At 35.1% G+C, this 21,276-nt stretch overlaps 1 protein-coding gene across 1 annotated transcript in view; it reads left to right on the plus strand.

Moving 5' to 3' along the window:
• DNTT (DNA nucleotidylexotransferase) overlaps positions 1-19,973 on the plus strand; it is a 73,160-nt gene extending 53,187 nt beyond the window's left edge. Inside the window, exon 11 of the mRNA XM_010000049.1 lies at positions 19,887-19,973. Coding sequence (XP_009998351.1) covers positions 19,887-19,973 — 87 coding nt within the window. The remainder of the gene's footprint in view (positions 1-19,886) is intronic.
• The last annotated feature ends 1,303 nt before the right edge of the window (positions 19,974-21,276 follow it).

The raw sequence follows: 21,276 nt of genomic DNA on the forward strand, positions 1-21,276 counted from the left end.
TAATCTGTGCTCTGTGAAATAGCATTTTTGGGTGTAACAGATAACTGCACTAGGGAAATATGAAGCATTTAAGAAAAGCCAGTGCTATTTTTTGTGTGCAGCAAAATTTCCCTGCTTGGTGTACAAGTATATGTATATAAATCTGCTTTTATCTGGAACCCTGTTGCATTCACTGATGCATAATAGACAGTGTTAATTGACAAACTACACCAATCACTATAATTTATTCGTTATTGCGTTTAGGCTTTATATCTGATGTACCATTCAAACCCTTCTGGGAAATGTTTTCTTGTGAATTTCACTGGACTAGACAGGACATTTCATAGATAAATGATTAGTTTATCTTCACAATGTCCTCTGGGAAGAAAGATGCTATTGTCTTCCCAAATTTTCAAGTAAAGAACTGAGACATAGAAAGATTTAAGGTCCTAAATATCCATTGCAGTTTGACCTGAATTTTCTCCAGTTGAGTATCTGCCCCAGGATTTTGAAAAATACATCGAATTGTATATATCTCTGCCATGTTTCCCATTGGCTGTAGTTGTAAATGAATTTCCAGACCTTCTTCATATCAAATTACCCTTCCTCACTGCACTATCCAAAAACAAAGAAAAAGGATTAGTGGGAGGACTGTGAAGCAAGATTAAAATAATTTTCCTTATTACTTACTATGATGCAGAAATTCTAATACAAGGGTAAGGGAAAAAAAAGTCCTTAATCTAGGACTTCCATGTATCAAATGAATGACGTGAATGTGTCAAATGTCCCTTTCCACTGTGCACTCCACTTACTTTAAATATTGCCCCTTCCCCAAATAATATCTGAATATCCCATTTCTCATTTAATCCCAGACGCAGCCAGTTTACTTCCAAAATTTTTTTTTTGCTGCAAAAAAACCCAAAACAAACATAGCACAGATTTCAAACAAGAAGTCATGACAATATTTTGACTCAGCAGAATACTGTTCTTGTCTCTGTTGTATTCTCAGAAATAGCTAAATTACATTGGCTGAAATTTTCCACAAAGTAAGAAAATTCTAAGGCAGATATGCAACATGAAAAAATCTCAGCACTAAAGTTATAACCTGTATAAAGCAAGGTCTTTTTTCAAATAGTAACATTCTAACACGAAGCAGGGAGACAACCCCACCCCACTTCTAAGTGTTCTACTATCTAAAATTTAATGTGTTATATTGAAAAAAACATCTATTTTAAACTTTGCAATTTTCTATTGTTATTCCCACATGGGACATTTTGAACAAAAAGCCTTTCACACTGCCACCCAGTGTGTAATAAAGTCAAGAATGTGCATAATACAGCAATGGTGTCTGTACCTGGGAAACTTGTGATGATGACTCATGGTGGAAAAGAATTTTGAAGGAAGTTGTGTGGCTGCAAAGATTAATTTTTAGGGTCATCAGCTTAGTAAGCTTACAATCAGTGATGAAAATAGTGAGTAATTCTAGTGCTGTTTCAGGGAACGTAAACCAAAATTGTGAAATGTGTAGGGTTTGTTTTTAATGATGAAGACTAGAGAATATTCTTTACTGTAATTCTAGTTAATTCTAATTAGGTATCATAGGTAAAAATGGGATTACATTGTTTCCATATTTCTCTCCTTGGTTGCTGAAGAGAGGTTACCTGATGCCACTGACTCTGTCCAGGCAGACAAACTTTCCTGCACAACTCTTTAACAGTCACAGGGCTATAATTCAGGAGCTGGGCCAAATCCATTCTGTTTTATTCTTCTTCTTTCATTACTCTCTGTGTGCAAAAAGGCTAGAAAGGTCAGGATAAGTCAAGCTAATTCTTGATCTTCATGAAGACCAAATCCTTTAGCTGAAAACACTTGTCTGTCACAGTTTAAAATTTGTCAAGCTGGTATAAGACGTTAATAAACCATACAATAGCAAATATACTTTGTTTATTTTTATTTTTTATGGAACTCAACAGTGCTTGTAAGAGACTCTTTCATTATAAAATACAACAGTTTCCTAGTTTGCTTTATGTTCCAGTATATGATCTGGTATAGTTTATTCTTCTATATCAATATTTATGAGCCCTTTGGCACTGAAGCTTCCACTGTGGCCCACTGCCTGAAACGTGATGTGTGTCAGAGAATCCCAGAATCCAATGTTCCAGGGGTTGCATCAGGAGAGAGTCCTAGTTACTTTAATGTATTTCCAAAGGGATTCTGACTGGAAGAGGGATCATTAACACAGCAGTTAGGAATCAATTACATAGCTTTGCAGAAGGGAAAAGAAGGAACAGATACTTCCTCCAGGGACTCGTTACAAAGTTACACTGTGAAATTATTCCTCAACCTTGATCAACCCCCCCTCCAGTATGAGTCCTTGTCATGTATTTGTGGGTTTTGAAAGACAGTGTGCAACTATTAAACTAAGGTGTGGTTGTTTTTTGTTTTTTTTTTTTGGTTTTTTTTCTGTAATCAAAAGGGTGTACTGTAGATCTTCCTATGGTAGGAAAATTGTGACAGCAAAAATTGAAAATTCCCTACCAATTATCTGACAGCCTCTTTTTCTATAAGATAAAGAGCAGATATCCAAATCTGTACCTCTTCAGAATTGTGCCCTAAGGCTATGGAAATCAGCAGTTGTATATAAAAACTTGAAGCATGCAGTTTTTGTGATTTACATCAGCCAGAGATCAAACCTTACAACGATTCCTACATTTCTGGAATGCAGTTTGTTGATGAGTCATCAGGAGGAAAGAGAAATCATATATTCCTGGTGTGTTATAGTAGTTATTACTATTGAACTGGTTACAAATGGCATGACACATGAACTGGGCCAGTTAAATCTCACTGTAAAACTTCTCTGATTCATAAATGAAAAATACACTTTAAGTAAAGTAGAAGAGCTATTGCAAAAAAGAATTTCATTTTTTCTGTGTCAACTCTAAGTCAAGTCAGCTGAACAACTGGCTCCTCCTTAAAAAAATTAGTCTTTAAGCTGAAAACAATGGCATCATTGGTTGTTTTTACACATCTATGTTGGATTGAGAGTCAATTATCCCTTAACCCACCATAAAGAGGTTTTTGTTAGAATACGTGTTGTGTCTAGACTTAATCAGGTGCTAATAAGAGTGCAATCACTGATCTCTGTGATATGTTTGTGCAACATGGTCATCAACTGTCTGATCTGCAGTTTTTAGTTGACATGTATACATGCAGTTTGCCACATACTGAGATCTTTGCAATGATTAAAAGTTCATGATGTCCTACAACAGTCATTATCAAGTTTTGACAACATCCTGAAGCTTTTCAGTTGGGTGAAATGGAGAGAAATCCAGTGGATCTAACTGAAGATGATGCAACTTCAAACTATTTTATTTTTAAACATCTGTCTTTAAATTGAATATATACCATATGCTTGCATGAGAATGCAATAAATATGTGATTTACTTTCACTTTAATGTTTTATTGCTTTTAATCTTTAAAGTGGCTGGCAAACCACAGGCTTTCTATTCTTAAAGGAGTCGTTGTTGAAGTATGAGTGCTTCTCCCCTTTTACAGTGTCAGCAACCTGGAATAAGATGCAGGAACCACAAAGATTGTTGGTTGCTACTTTACCAAACTCTGGTACTGTTAGCTGAAGTAGAGTACCCTTGTCATGCAGAGGGGCACTGTGGAGGGTGTCTGAAGCTGTTTTTCTGCTAAAATTGAAGTAGTTAATTGTAGTTTTCTAGTTAAAATAGTTTAAAATATAACTAAGATTCCAATAGGTTCTATTGGATGGTTTGGTTTTTTTTAGGGCAATATTTTGATAACTGCACCAATTTTATGGAACACCCAAGTTTAAGTGAGTAGGAAAATTCTAACAAAACAAAATTATTATTTTTTTAAAAATAGATCTATTCACAAAGCAATGGGATATTATGTTTGTGTTACTACATGTGTTAAGTAGGAATACTGTTCCTTAGAACTGTGTGTTCTCTGGGAATCCTAGGAAGTTACATTCCAGTGATTCTCAGCCAGCAACATCCATATAGTGTTTCTCTGCATTGTTTGGTGTGAGGATGACCTAGACTTAAGTACAGAAGATGCGTATGAAAGATCTCGTACACTATGCAAAGCTCAACCCTACCACTTATACTGTGGATAATTTTGAGTTTTTAAAATGCAGGATTTATTAACCGTTTTTTATTATTGCTTCTTAACTAAACTCCCTTCTCTGAATTAATTTAAAACTAGTACCATTATCAAATACTTCAGAGCCCATTTTGTCAGAAAATAAGCTCCTTTTAGATTGTTTTTACATTTTGGTAATCTTCTGGAAACTGTTTCTTGTAGCTATAGTAAAGAAGGCTGTTTAAAAAGATCCCCACTCCACACAGTTTCAGCTGTGGTGGGATTTCCCTATTGCTTTTTGCTTTCATTCAAGGTATATTCACTGTTCTTGATGCCATTTGATGATCAGCAGTTCACAGAACCAAAGAGCCCAACAGAAGTCTGCTGTATTCAGTGTCTGAGATCTAATAGTTTCCCATTTCATTGGAGAAACAGGAACTGGTTTCAACTCCATGCTAGAAGTTCTGGGTTTCCTCAAATCATTACTTAGTAATCTTTGAGATCTTTTCCAACTGTGATGATTCTGTGATAAATGAGCACGTGGGAGTGGGAGGAATGAGAGGTGGGATGGGCTAGATGAATTTAGCCCCTGTAGGTACTTTTTACTATTACTGTCCCATGGCAGGAGATTTCTAGGGATGACAGATGGAAACAGCTTCATGGCTGAATGATGGCCATGTAGAAAGTGTCTCTTTCCTACACCTTTATCACACTACAATCAAATGGAGATCCTCAAGTTTGTTGTAGGGTTTGTTTGTAGGGCAAAATGAAGTGATGAAAATAATTAGCATTGCTTTTTTGTTGTTTTTTTTTTCTTTTTTTTTTCTTTTTTTTTTCTTTTTTTTTTTTTTAAATGTAGCTGAGGTATAATAGATTGATTAAATTTTTAGCATATGAATGTTCTTGCACTAACATTGTAGGCTGTTGGTTTTTGTAAAAGGAGGGTCACAAGATCAATGTTATTTTGAAGAGTCATTGGAGCAGAAAGTGGTTATTAGTTTTACGTCCTGTGAAAGTTTAAGATGGGAAATAGCTGCCTTAACATTTTCTATTGTTAAAGACATATTGGAAAAAATATTACAATCCATGCAGAAGATTGTTTATGAGTGATGACAATTTTGCATTTAAAATCCATTGTGTGAATTTGAATGGAATTAAATGTTATTTAGTTGTTGAATAGCAAGAGAGACAGTTTATATAACTGCTCTGAGTAGTAAATTCACAAGATGCCCTGAAAACTTCATAATAGGACCCAGCTTTGCAAAACATTTAGTGCTCTACAGTTACAATGAAAATAGTAAAGCCCTATGCTCCCAATTTTTTAAAAATAATACTTAATTTTCATTGGGAAACTAGTATAAGCATGAAAGGGAAAATTAATTCTGGTATTTCTTTCACAATGTGAAGATCACATGCATCATCAGTATTGCACAGTCTTTAATCACTTGCCTGCTGAATAAATTCTTATTTAGGAAAAACCTTTAGTTACTGTTTAAGCAAGGCTTGTCCTGTCTGTATTTGCATATATCTGTAAATCCAAATCAAGGTGTGATTGCAGCACAGGTAAATGACTGTTATAAGACTGTGATGCTCTGATGAGCTATCTCAAGTGTATCTGTAAGTTTGCTGAGTTCTGCTGCTGTCCATCTTTTGCCTAAGTAGCTCCTTCACAGACAACCATCCAGTCATGCCTGGCAACATACTTGAACTTTTAGTCTCTCCTGTGACAATCTAATTTTTCTCTGGTTGAGTCTAAACCACTGTTGCTGGCATGACACTTAGCCAGTAAATTTTATTTTGATATGTCTTACTTGACATTGATCAAGTTGATGGGAAAAATTATGTTCATGTGGTGACTTGGCTCAGAGGACAGAAACAGCTCTGAGGAAGCCAGACGAATTGCAGATGGCTGGGTTCTTACCTGCACTTCCAGGAACTTTGTGAACATACCTCCTAATAAAAAGCCAGCTTTGTTTTCCAAGCATTGATTCTTTTCTGTCAATACCCAATATATTACTTCTTAAAAGCTTGTATCAGTGGGAATAAAAGCTGACTATTATTCTATACCCTCATTTTATTACATAAAGAAGTGAAATATTAGCACGTTTAACTGTGTATTCAACAGTTACAGTATCAATATAATTTTTTTTGTATCATCCGAGATGGTTCCACACTACCTTTAACTGAAAAAAGATGCCTTCAGAAGTTTACTTGCACAGTTAGAGAGACATTTTTTATGATTCTTTAAAAACTGCATGTAATAGCCTTGTTTTGGCAGATGCTGCTCTAAAATTATGAAATTATAAGTGAGACAGCCTTGAGAGCATCTTGATGAATTAAAGATGCTGCAGCTGCAGAGTTTGCATTAGATGTCTGCAATAATGACTGGATTAAAGCTAAAGTAAACATAAAGATCCAAAGTTTATAATATTGATTTCCAGTGTGATCAGTTGTTCACACAACCATTACTACAATTAAACACTGAGTTATTGTAAACAGATGCACATACTTCCATTTACATTCTTATTCTTCTCACTTTCAAAAAAGTGGAAATTACATCTGTGATTTGGGGGATTTTTTTCTTTTTGCACCTGGTCTATTTTTAAAAATTAAGAATTAAAAGAATTTACTTATCTTTTGGTAGATTAAAAAAAATATTATGCATTTTCTTCCAAAATGTACTTGTTCCCAGTGTTCTTTTAGCATTTTAAACGCTTCACATATAGCAGATGATCGTTCATCTTTACCAGTTCTGCTTGCAATGAATGTATTTAGCTAACTTTTGTAATTTAGCAACAGAAAACAGTACATCTAACACAAAGATCTAGTGAATTTTTCTTTCCTTTGCTCGGTGCATTTTGTGAACAGTTCAGTGAAACCTGTGTTGCTACTGAAAAGAGAGAGCTCCCAAAATGTGCAAGTAGGTGCAGATCCAGAATATTTTGACTAGAATTTTGAACTAATTTTAAATTCTAGGGCAGTACAGAGCCAACTATTTTCAAATGTTTCAATTCAGTTATTCAATAATTTTGCTTAGGTAAGTTTTTGAATGTGGGGCAGGCAACATAGTCTCAGATTTTCTGTTAGGAAAAAATAAAAAGAAATTTGTGGAGAAGTTAGGTAGAGAATGAGCTGGCAAATGAAAGAGCCAAGGGCCAGAGTGGGAGTGAGAATGTGAAGTCTGTGCTGGATGTACATATTTGATAAGGAAGGGCAGAGTGACTGAGCAAAACAATGGGGAATGGAAAGAGTATATTTGAGTAGCAGCTGCATTGTGGAAAGGGGTCTAGGTTGGTTGAAGAGACTGAGCTCAAAAGTACTAAAAAAGAGTGGGGAGAGAGAGGAGTGGAAGTTTTGTGGACTAAAAGAAAAATTCAATTAATCAGACTAATGCTCTAAGCTGGCAACAGGAAATGGGTAAACATTCAATTGTTCCAAATATCTGAGTAAACTGTGTTTATCTCACTTTGCTCTGAGTATGGCATGAGTCGAGCCTGAAGTTACATTAGATATCTAAGGGGAGAGATCAAGGCTACAATTTAGTATAGCGAAGTAGAGAAGAGAGGGAGCTAGAGCAGATAGAGATGGTAAAAGCTCAATTTGCCAAGACTCATTGATCCCACATTGGGCTGCAACTCTGCTGTCAGTGCTGGCAGCAAATATTTGTTAGCCCTGTGGCTCCGAATATTTCCTGCCTAGTGAAAGAAGCCCAGGTGTGTTACAGAAACCAAAGGTATTATTTCTTTGAAGAAAAGAAGTCTCTATGCATGTGCATAGGAAAGCTTGCATTTTGCAATCTCGATAATGTTCTTTTGAAGTGGTTTGTTTATAATAAACCCATAGGAAATACACTCAACTGTGTTTCATAAAATCTAGGATTCTGCATTTTACTTGTTTCATTCATTAATATGAATGCTAACAAAGAAAAATACAATAAACCAACTTGACAGTATTTGACAAGCTGAAGCTAATTTAAGTAACAGACTTAAAGCTAACCAGAAGTATAACTAAAGTCAACAAGAAAGAAATTCCTCTTGATTTTTAAGGACTTTGTGATGAGACACTGATGGTCTGAGATCTACAAGGGCAATGAATTTTTGTTCTCTTTTTGTTTTAAAAAATGTGGAATTTAACATGTTAAATTATTTGCCTCGGTTGTCAGCTAGGAAGTTCCAAGGTTCTCTTCACTTTATATGCCCAAAACTAACAACATATTATTGTAGTCTGTATGGTAATGTATTCTACTCTTTATTTATTCTGGAATGTTTTTAATTATTAAGATTGCAATAGGAGATCAGATGCATAACTATGTAGTGTTTTGCAACAAAGTAACCAGAAATCTGTGATTTTTAAACAGAGAATAGTTCAATTTTAAGCACAACATCATCTTGTTTACAAACTAAATTTTAGCAAATAAAAAGTGCTGCTTCAGTTAAGTCAACACATAATACTTCTTAACATGTTATTTTTCAAAGTGTCAGCTCTTCAGCACTCATCTTTTTCCTTCTCCTTCATCAAAGCTACTTGGAGTAAGTGCTTGCAGGTAGAATGCCTGAAGATATTTTGTTACTCTGTTATGAAACAGTTAATATGATAGCTGCCTAGAATACCCTAGTATTAGCCTGATTATTCTAGTTTACTCAGGATATCTACTTTTTATTGTTCAGAAATTTAGTATGAATAATAAACCTGTAAGTAGAATCAGAATAGTTGTAAGAGAAACATGTATGGTATTTTTTATTAAAAGCACAGGACATATCCAGTGGTAAAATGAAATGGGAATTTATTATTTCAGCTTCTAATACCTTTCAAAATTCTTAATGCCTGGAATTATTAGAATGAATTCTACTACACTGTTTTGCATCAGTATCATTACACATCATTTTGCCTGAAGGTACTGAGTCAACAGATAATGCCTGTAATATTGCTTTTCCAATCATGACTTGTTACAATGCTATTTTAAAGAGCCTTTTTTTTTTTCTCTCTGATTGATTTATCATGTTATTTGTAGGTGGATTAGGAACAGATTTGTTTTTATTTTAAAACAGGCAGGGTGATGTGAATATTACAGTGATGTACACTGTACAGTGATGGTACAGCAAATATCAGTTAAACATTAATATTACATTTGGAGATAATATAATGTCATAGGCACTTCAGGTTATTCACTATTGAAAACTGTTATGCTACCATCAAAGAGAAAATGAACAGTTTCAACACAGTACTATGAAATACTATTGGAGTTGATTAAATACTTCACATTTCCAGTACAATTAGTACTTCAGCATTTATGTTCTGTAATTATGATGAAATTACAAAGGACAAATATTTAGCAAAATGTCTAATTACATGCAAAGCAAGAATCACCAACACCCAGTCTTAAAACAAAAACTCTCTTACCAAAAAAAGGAAAGAAAAGGAAGGAAAAATACCTGAAAGTTATTTGTCCTACTGTTTGGGAAACTACTAGAAGATAGATGCTCAGATATTATACTAATCTACAATAAATGTGAAAATGTGTGTTGACCATACTGAAGATAAATGCTACTGAAATACATTAATGGGTAATTCCTACACATTTCCTTATGACTTCATTCTGTCATGATTTTTCAAGCAGCAGTGTCTGATTCTGGGAATATTTTCTCGGTCACTGGTGATGGAATCAGACGCTGCCCCTCTGAGGCTGCCTAGCAGCATGAATATCAGGATCATGGAGGAGTTCCATGTTTCTCTGTTACTTTCCAACAACATTAGTACTACACAAGATAATAATTGAATACCATTAATTGAAATCTCTTATATAATGTCAGATTTGTGTGCATTTTTATCTGGAAATTACTTTATTTAGATTATTTTTTTTCCTCTATTCCAACCCTCTCCACAAAATCATTTAGCTTGCTGTGAAAGTTATTAATTACAGTGATTCTTGTTAGCACTTTATCTACTCTAGTGAATCCACCAATGATTTCAGAGTATCAGCCACTGTTTTACTGATAGATGTTGCATTGTATTCCCTACTTCCATTGTAGACTCCATCTCGTATCAGTCAGCTTACTGCAGAAATTTATGTATCTTCTGTAACACTTTTCTACAGTGGCTTTACACAATCCTGTGTCTGTAAATGGTCTAAAATGACAAAGCTACTTGCTACATTGAAGCTCTGAGCAGATTTGTTTCCTACCAAGACGTACAACTTGTAAAGTTAACTGTAGCATAAAGAAGGAAAGTATTTGGCATCCCGATCAGTGTTTGCAAAGTATGCTTTAATCTTGGTCCTTACAAGTCAATAAAGAGGGAGAGCAGCTGGTTGCAATGCTGAAGGCAAACTGCATAGTTGAACATGACAGACCTGAATGTCAGGTAGAAATCCTGGTGTGGGGGCTGTACCCCTTTATCAAAGACCATAAAATGGATTGAGGAGGCACACATCCAGCTGTTGAAACAAAACAGAATCATAGTCCCTGTGGGTATACACTGATATTGCAAATTTCTACTATTGAAGTCAATAATTTTGAAGTGTGGACAGCGGCACTGGGATGTTAGTTTAAAAAACTCTCTGGATACTACCACATTTATTCCTTTTTGACATATAGCATTATAAATCATACTAATCAAGGGCAGTAAATTCAAATATAGACACAAGCACATGGTAATGTCCTCAGCAAAATGCTACGTTTCTTTGAAGTCTGTTCCTTTCTACTACTATAGACATTATTCATGCATTTTCTAATAAGTTTCTTCAAACCTTGTGGCTTGTACCTTTTAAACATGTTAGCTGGTCCAGTTAATGCGCAAGATATGTCTGCAAGAAATCACCCCAGAAAGTGATTCCTTTCAATAATGAGCAAGGTGGGACTATCTTTTTAGAGTTTGCATCATCCTTCCTCACCCTCCTTTACAACTGCTCTTTGCTGTGTCACTTGGCAGGTGCTATGTGCACCTTCCTCTCAGAAACTCACTCTCTCAGAAATCCATTAAGATAAATTAAAACCAGGTTAACATTTTTTAAATTCAATCTGCTACAGTGCTATATTAAGAACCTGAGAAGTTCATCTAGACTATTGCTTTCCCCCCCACCTTCCCTTTCCATTACTTTCTATTCTATGCATGTTTTTGATCTTGCTTTTTGGTTGGCTGGTGGTTGAACTAAATTTTTTGTGTGCTTCTGTTAATTTGTTTGGAATAAAATGTTCTGAGTAATTTTATTAGAGATTTTTAGTCTGAGTTAACATCTGCCTGAAAAAAAACACAATGGCCTGAAACAAAATTCCACTGAAATTTTTTTATTTTCTTCCTTTTGACCTTTGTGACTTGTTATATGTGTTGCGCACATTCTCCATATGAAAATGCTGAACTGCAGAGACTCATCAGCCTTTTCAGTATTGTAAGAACTGTTAGCACAAGAGGTACCATTAGGAGGTCATGTCACGTCAAAAATTCTGTAACACTTTTCTACATCCTGTATTTTTGTCTTTTGCTAGTCTGTTACTGACATCCTCCCTTTTGTCCTCTTTTGTTATTCACTAATTTTTTAGAAAATGTTACTAGTTTCTCCATGCTTACAATTTCAGGATAAAATAATTAAAGTTGATGGGGATCAAGAATATAATCAACTCAAAGGGTTTGTTTTGGAACTTGCAATAACTTAATCGTCAATAAAGAAAATGTCCAACTAGTGGCACAATGGAGTGAGTTTGGATGATTTTTCATCAATCAGTCTGTAAAATACGATTACATTTCTTCCGAGTGACCTTTCATAGAGAAGATGTAAGTGCATAGCTGTCCGTCCTGTCTTCTTTCGGGATTTTCTGACTCAGTTTCTGTGATAGTGGTCCTTGTACTTGTCACATCCAAGAATTTCTAGATGTCTGCATTGAGGGCATTCAGTAGTTGGCCTTGGAACTTGACTTTTTGTTTGAAAAATATGCTCTCCTTGCCAGAGGTTGCCTTTTCTGTGACCTCAGTGTTTTCAAGTTTTCTTTTGGTTGTGAGCTAATGGGGATATTCAGGCTAGTGAGGCAAAGCAGGCTTCTCAGGTGAAAAGCAGCAGTGAACCTGCATCGTTTCATAAGCCTTGTTTACTAATGTTCACTGGAATTCCATGCAGCTCACTGCGGTCAAATGAAAAACCCTGTAACATTGGACTGTCTTTAATTTTGCACTGAGAACTTATTTTTCTCCTCTTACTGAATTGAATTATTGAATCAGATTACTTCATGTGAAATTCAGCCAACAAGATGCATGCTTTTCTACTACAATAATTTTAAAAATTAAATTAACAGCTAAGATAACATATGCTGCTTTCTACTCTTTCTGTTCCTTCTTTTTTCCCCCCTTTCTTTCAGGCAGATACCATTTTGTTTTTCAACAATTTTGTAGTGAAATCCCCAAAACACTTTTTTTTTTTTATTTTATTTTATTTTTTTTTTGCAATTCTGATAATACAATATATGAAAATGCTACTAGTTCAAGCTTTCAAATCTGTTTCTTTTCAGTCTTTTGCAGGTTAGAAAAAGTGGCTTGAGGCTATTGACACATATTACATTTAATAATAATATATCAAGAAACAATTCTCTGTGCTACTGCAGCCTTTTATGAAAAAATTCACCAATGATTTTATTAGTATTTACAGAAATTCTCCCATACAAGTGACAGTTGTTTGCAGCTATTCTGAATTGTTTTGTTTCTAATTATTATTTCTAACATTTTCATGGAGAAATAATTTAATGCTATACCCATTTGTTGTCAGAATCTTGCTCTGAACTCAATTAAATATGAACATTGAGTACAGAAGATAGCTGCTGTCAGTGTAAGAATTGCAGAAGACATTACAACAAAAATATTTCAATGCATTTTTTTGAGGACACATAATTGTCCAGAAAATTTTGATGCATTGATAAGACACACTCATTATCTGAATATCTTCAGCACAGTACGCAGGAGTTTAGGTCTATATAATCTGAAAGTCATAAAATAATGAAATATAACATATACCTTACAATATCGGTTTATAAGAGGCTGATTTATTAAAAGAAGCATCTTAAAAGTTTCTGCAGTACTGGTGTGACCCAAGTCCAGTGTTGGTGCTTCATCACTTGTTCTAGTAAAAATATTCCAGTGGCAGAGAAATTATGAGATAATGCTCAGGTCATGTGAACATTCCCACTGTTAATAATGTGCAAATATTTAATATTTGATGGATTGGTTGTGTTTCTGCCTTCACAATTCTTTCTGTAAGCTCATTTTGTTCATCCAATTGACAGCTGTTATAGAATCATAGAACCATAAAATGGTTTGGTTTGGACGGGACCCTAAAGATCATCTAGTTCCAACCCTGCATGGGCAGGGACACTTCCCACTAGACCATATTGCTCAGATCCCCAGACAGCCTGCCCTTGAACGCTTCCAGGGAGGGGCCATTTTTATTATTTTTTTTTAATATGTTTTTTAAGACCATTAGTTTTATTTGAACAAATTGAGTCAGAGAAAAAGGAAATGTGAGCAGATTAATAGCTTTGCACTAAGGTATTTCAAGATATTCTTTACTTTGTTGGTCTTTAGTGTTATGGTGCACTGCTTCACAGAATGCAGTGGCCTTTCATATCTAGAGAAGTGCTTTCATGTCTTGGAAGTTATTGCAAGCCATGTAAGTAGCATAATCTCTGCATTAGTCCAAGTATCTTTAATTAAAAATTGACTTAGCATAAGTGATGACATGTGAAGATGTCACTTAAGTGACAAATACATGTTTAAAACTAATGCAAGATGTTTTTATGGTATCTTTTACTATTGTTGATTAAACAAGTCCTTTTGTTACTGTCGTTCATCTAAAATTGACTTTACCCACAAAACTTATTTTTTGAATGGTCTCTGTCCAAGCACAATGAACAGTTACATTCCTTGTTTGCAAATGACAGTCTGTCCTCTTCTTTTTGCTTGTTCATTTATCATTGTCATGCTCACTGCCACTGTAATAATTCCAGACATGCAAAGTGATGGGGGTTTAGACTGCTTGGTATTTATCAGTAAGTATACTGTAAATGCTGCAAAGTTAGATAAGATTGTATTTCCATTATAGCTCTATTTTAATAACTTTAAAAAGGAAAGCAAATATTAAAGTACTTAAATTGATGTGAACAGATGTCATATATAAACATTGCTGAAAGAGCAAAATGAAGTGAAAACATCCCTACCTACCTTATGTAAGAGTTTGCTGTTTTCAAACATGCAATGCTATCAGGATACAAAGAAAGGGATGCAGTAAGTGTATAGATCAGTGACATTCCCAGATAATTGTCTAGATGCAGAGTTGTATCAAGCAGCTGTGTAATTTGTTACCAAGATACTGTTGCAATATTCTATATCCTCTTCGCTCTCCCCAAATTTGATGAAACAGTATGTCAGGAGTCCAGGCAGAACCTTAATGAATATGGCCCTTCAGGGTCTTTTGCAAAAGGAGGGAGGGTCCCTCCTACACAATGTCATAGTTTTACAAAATATAATGAAATCCACTGAAGTCTGACTGCACTCTTTCTGAATTACAGCTGTAGAGCAAATAAAAGTCATCACTATGAAGAGCGTAGGGAAAATGTGGTATGGAAGGAAATTGTTTGGTTTTTGAAAGGGCACAATTTTGCTATAACTTACTTAAGAGTTGGGCCAGTAATCAACTAGGAAACTACATAGTTAATTCTAGTTTCTCAGCTAATGCCAAGTATTATAAGGATTTAAATAATCACATTTCCACTGTGTCTCATCTTCATGACAATGGGTTCTACATGAACATACTGTACACGTGTTGTACATACAAATCTGGAGTACTACTTTCTCTAGGATATTCTCTTGTTTCAGAAACATTAAATCCCATTTCATCAATGATACTGCCTTATTTTGAGATTCTTGTATTCAAACTAACTTCCTAAATTCATCCTAAGATTGGGAAAATAGTAATGAAATGCCACAGTGACAGGCTGAGAGTCTAATTTTAATAGACCATTCAGTCTTGTATTTTGCGGCACACTCTTATTATCAAATTATATGGTAATTAACAGTGGGATACTTGGAATTTAATTAAATGTGGGACTTTCAAGAAGGCTGTGTTAATATTGATGGAGAGCACAAGTAGACTTGATTTCAGGAACTTTGCGTACATAAAACTGACAGAGCAGCAGCTTCTCTGTCTCCTGAGTGAGAAACCTCAACAAAGTATTTTTTTGTTCAGTGCAGTGTTAGGAGGTTCCTGTCACTGCAGTATTTTCCCCTCCTGTCCAAATGGTGGAAAGAAAGATGTGTGGCCACAGTAGAAGCAAGTGTGGACTGGGTGTCTAAGCAGTTTAATTTCATTTCAACAGCCTAAAGAATTTATCTAGGCTCACTGGAAGTACAGGTTGCCTAGTAAACAAACAGTACATATCCAGTGTACATTTTCATATAATAATAAGAACCTCTGTGTTACAAAAAGCAAGAAGTTGTACAAAATATTTTTTAGTAATCTCTGATTTCTTGGAATCTTTTGTTCTACATCTTTACCAGATGGCAAAATTCCTAACCTTATTTTGAGGTTTCTTATCTTGATGCATTGGCTGAATCTACTTATGTTGAACTACTCAAGAAGTAGTTTCAAGAGTCAGGTGGAGGTACTCTAAAAATGGAAGAGAAAAAGGGATTTGTACTTACTTTTCAGTGTGTTCAACTCATTTTTCCCTCCAGAAGAAATATTTGTTGTTGGCCAATACTGATTTATATTACTAAAACTAGAATTCTACTTTACTGAGTAATGGTTTTGTTTTGCTGGCTTTGTCATATTAAAATGTGAGATGAAACCAAGTGACAATAATAGTATAACATCTGCTTGAACTTTGGCAGTGCTAGTTAGGATATCATAAAGCAGTGCTACTTCTGTGCCTTCTCTCTCTGCTTCTCTTTCATCAAAATGATTATTGATCATTAATGCCAAAACGAACAGAGGTAGCAGTTCGCATAAGGAAACATTTGGTTGTCAGCTGTTCTACATTAGGTGTAGTTAATGGTCATGTTTGTAATCAGAATTGTAATATTTACATCCATTGAAATAACAGAATTGATTAAATGGGATAAGAGCAGATTGATGCCAGCTGTGCCACAGTATTGGTTTTTTTGAGTTTGATTGATGTTGATTGGACGTGTCTTGGATCTGCTGAATGTTAGAAGCTGAAAAAAAAATTCACAACTGGGCAAGCAGTTCATTACTTCTCTTGAGAAAAAAAAAACAAACAAGAAAAAAAAGAAAAAAAGCAGCGGTGAATGCAATAATCAGATTTGCATCACTGTATAAGCTCTGCATAGACTGACAAAGAAGCAAAATCATAGGTTATGATTAACATTAATAACACATTACCAAAGCAGTTGGCAGATATCAGCTAGAGATTAATTTAGAAACATGGCTTGTAGCTAGTGAGAACGCTATTCAGCATCAGATACTTTGTATTAGAAATTTTGCCTGTCAAGCAAATGAAATGAGTTTTGCTTGCAAAAAACCACAAAGTGACAGAATAAATAAACATGGGATGCAGTTTGGGGTCCCAGAGATATAAAGGGCTTCTATTAAAGAATATAACATCTGTCTACAAGTGTAAGATCTTTTTTTCTTGGTTTACTTTTTGCAGTAGCATACATGTATGGATTGACCTCTTTTTCTTAGTAATGGTAAATTACTAAATCCTCCCAGGATATCCTCTAGGATCAAAATATTCCCAGTATTATTACCTAATGGGCATTTATCAGTGTCTTCTTTCATGATATGTTATCTTATCTTACCTTATCTTACTCAATATAACCTTTTTTACCATTTTTTCTAGTCCTATCTATATGAAAAAAGATCAATTTAATTGCTTTATAAACAGTTTTTGCTATCACAGACACAACTTTGACCTGTCAGTTCATTATGGATACATACTTGTTTTCAGCTTTTCATGCTCCAGCAATATTCTGTAGTTTTCTGGGGCACTGTCCCAGTAACTAATCATAAACTGAGAACTTAATGGAGAAGGATAAAATACCTTAGAAAACTGGACATTGTTTTCACACTACAGCAAAAAGGAAAACATGTTTGTCCTTGTTCAATTTTAGAAAAAAACCAAAACACAACAAAGTCCCTGAAGCAATAGGCCAAATTATTCCCTCAAATTTCTGATATGGTGTAATTGAATATCTTACATGAGTAGAATTCATTATGGGAAAGTGAAAACAACTTAATATACCTTGTGAAGTACTTTTACTGTGCACTCTAGTAATGAATCTCTGATCCATAAGGAATATCACTGCCTGGAATCAATTTATATTAGAGGTTATTTTACAACATCTACTGACATCGGTGTGAAAGATTGTTTTTGTGGCTTTGGTTTAGATAAAGCGCAATTGGTAAACAACAGCTCTGCAAATGCAAATCTGGTTAATAGAAATGCCAAAGAGTTAATGTGATAAGCAAGTAGCTTATCAGCATGACAAGACACTATTTGTGAAGATTGTACATATTGAAACAGGGCATTACAGAAGCAGATACAATTTTTAAAGTTACTTTCTGATTTTGTAATATATTTTTTTACCAAAACAGAACACACAACTTGTTGCTATAATTACCATTTACGTTAATGATTTGCCTGTTAAGATTGTGTTTGTCTAATTAAAGATTAATGGTCTCCAAACAAAATAGTGAAAACATTCAATATTACTTCACTGTATGGCAATAATTTGCTAAGAAAGATAAATCGCTTAGTAATTTTGGATGCATTCAAGAGGGTATCAGCCAGAAGTGTTCATAAATACTTCTTTTGCTGGTTGGGAACCCTAGAAGGGCAGAATCAGAACTTCATATTCTGTCCTTTCTGTCCTCCCAAGCTCAAGGGAACACTGACGGCCTCTGGCTCTATTCACGTAGCTTCTAACCTCTACCACTCAATTCATAACCTTTCTAGCACAGTTCAACTGGCTTTCATTCTTCGTTGTGGCATTGAAAAATAGCTGTTAGGAAAGCTGCCAGCCTGACGACTCTGGCTGCTGGAGCCTAACATTGTCAGTGAAAGATGGGCCTTTGCTGTAGATTTGGACTTAGAACTTTATTATACGTTGCCAAAACCGTGGCTCCTGACAGGACTAGCATATGGATCAGGCACTAGAAAGAATGGGACTGTTGGAGAATAACAATAAGCCAGAGGATACTAACTGATGAGGTGAATTTTACTGATGTTACCCAAGCACATTTCAGGGGCAGCATAAAGCTGCCCTGGGCTCAGTGGTTTGCCTTATTCTTTCTGGCTCACTATTTTTTCCGCTTTCCTTCCTTTGATGCAGGAGCTTAGACAACACTTTGCAGCCTTCACTTTCTCTGGTGCCATAGAGCTTGGCCAAGCTACATCCCTTAGTCTCCTACCAGTGTTGATCTTCTTCTCTGGTGGCTGATTAAGTAATGGATTTGAAAGGAGAAAGAGTGAAGTGTCAGTAACCAGAAGCAGGATGTACCTTTTCCACTTACCTGCCTGCTACTTTTCAAAGTGCTGTGAGTTATGTGATGGGAGTAAGAGACAGGGGAACCCCAGCCAGATTAGGGAGTGAAGGAGAGCAAGAAGGAGAGAACACAGAAGAAAAATAAGGAAAAGTTGTGAATCTTTGGTGCCAGAAGTTGTTCCACCATGCCATGGGCCTGCTCTGAACTGCTCATGGACACCTCTTCCTGACTCATTCCCACGCGTGTGCTGGACAGCATAATCTTCCTGGAGGCAGTGCTTGGCAGCTGAGAAAGCAGAAATACTAGCACAAATGTTCCTACGTTTTACAGAATTCATCACTGGGTAGTTTTTTAAACAGTATCTCCTTTTTCACAGCAAAAAGTAAATCTAGATGATTATGAAACTTTAACCCAGACGTGTTCATGAACCTGGAGTTTGAGATTGTTCAGAGCTGAACACCAATTGAGAATTAACTTCAAATGATTCAGGAATTCCTGAAATATTAAGTTGTGGGTTTTTTTCAATAGAAATTAGTTCTTTCTCACTTCCAAACTCCTCTAAACTGTGAGGTTTTGCATTAATTAATATTGTAGTACAGTGCTGAAAGGAAAGCATAAGTACTGTATCAGTCATCTTATGGGAGGTAGTCTTGTGGTTGTCCTGTGCAAGAATACTATCCTGGATTATCAGAAGTGTAGATATGAAAATACAAAACTGGTTTTTATTCTATAACATTCATCAGGAGTGTGTGCGTAAAAGAAAACAAAACAAAACAAAAAAACAAACAAAGCAATAAGATAAAAAGTTGATATTGTTGATCCCTCATTTTTGGCTTGCTTTTCCAGATGAAACATTTTGTCTTTTCGGATAAGCCTTCTATAAGCATTAGAAAAATGGAAAACATTGTATTTTTAAATGCTTGGCTATTCATAATTCGTGTAGCCATTGAATCAGCTTGAATGTATTTATAGAGAACATTACTATGTTAGTTTAAAAAAAAAATAAATTGATGATTTTATCAAGGAAGTCAAGCTGTTTGATTTCTAGTCGTAATACTTGTACTTAGAGTCTTGAAAAAATAAAACAGTTGTTGTAGACTAGTCATTACAAGTGAAAGCATCAGGCAACATTAGAATTATTTTCAAACTTGCTTTTGCATTTCAAGGTCAGCACACTCATTTAGAGTGTATTCTGTAGAGGATACAATGGGTAGAACTGTCAAAAATTAACTCCTTTTAAACAGAAAAAAACATCAATTGAAATTTCCTTCTAACACCCTTATTGACTTCCTGTGTTTCTTTAATTCTTTCACAGAGGATCTTTCTCAAAGCTGGAAGTGAGGAAGAAATCTTTGCACATCTTGGTTTGGATTATGTCGAACCATGGGAAAGGAATGCTTAAAATGATTTGCCAGTGTACACTCACCAGTTGACAGCAATTGTCTTCCTGCCTATCTTGCAGTCTGATATAAATACAAAATAAGAATCTCTATGACAACTAAGAAAGTTTTAAAATTCTGGAATGCCTTTATACATGCTGATGTTCCTAGAAAAAAAAAAAAAAAGTTCTACCAAATCTTTTCTAGTCTTTTCTGTTTTAATCTTTGAAGTTTCTATATAGTAGTGACAAGATAGAGAATTTTTTTGGGGAGAAAACCTGAAACTGGTGATACTTTTGCTTGTGTTAGGAATTTAACATTTCTTTGAAAAATGCTTGTTAAAATACTGTCAGCTATAACAATACTTAAATAGTACAAAATATTTGAGCTGAGACCAAAAATTACTGAAATGCATGCTTAACTTTTGCTGGATTTCTGAAGTATTTGGCTGGATCCATATATAAAACTGCTGCTACATTTAAAACTTAACAACCTAGGCAGTAGTTAGTCAGGCAGTCTCACCAAGCTTCCACTGTACTATTTTTCCAGGTAGGCCACCACTCCATGAAAAGTGTAAACAAGCTGAGAATTCAGTGAGGGTTAAAAACATTTCACAGGAAGGGATTTTGAAAAGTAGCAATGGAGTAACTCAGTAGCAATCTTCAGTTGTGAGATAAAAATACTGCAAATTTGGTTTGGACTAAGGAAGATTCAAGAGCTGATATGATGGTCCTCAATCAGGAATTGGAATTATAACCTTCATGAAAACAACTTCCTTAATTATAAGGCTGGTGGCTGCTCTGGGGGGAAAGCTTTAAATTCTCTGTGCTCAATTTAGATTATGGAAAATTATTAGTAGATATATATGTATTGGGATAGAAGTTTACCTGACCTGTTAAGCTATTGGGTGCTCTAGAACAGTATTCCCTCTTTTTGGTCAGAAATTAATGTTAGATTTGTAAGAGTTTCTAATAAGAGTAATCCTATAAGATAACTAAAATGGTTTCAGAAATTTTCCAAGTAGCTCTTCTGTGATGATAATGAAGAATTTGTAACACTTTTATCCTTTAATGAACAGGGGCATTTAGTGCTTTATAACATGAAATTACTTACCACTCATTTGACATTCGTAGAATAAAGATGATTAAGAACACCAAGACTGGTCAAATAATTTTCTTTCTTAAAAAGCCTGAACTTTTTTCTGTTAGGGCTGATCTTACATTTTGCCTTGACAGAGAGAGAATGGCACTGACAGGCCTGAGTGCAACAATTATTACTGACATTAATGGCTTCCCATATTCAAACAATGGCCACAGCAACATAGGC

The sequence above is a fragment of the Chaetura pelagica genome, unplaced genomic scaffold (assembly GCF_000747805.2).
Source record: "Chaetura pelagica isolate M959 unplaced genomic scaffold, ChaPel_1.0 scaffold436, whole genome shotgun sequence".
Classification (NCBI taxonomy): domain Eukaryota; kingdom Metazoa; phylum Chordata; class Aves; order Apodiformes; family Apodidae; genus Chaetura; species Chaetura pelagica.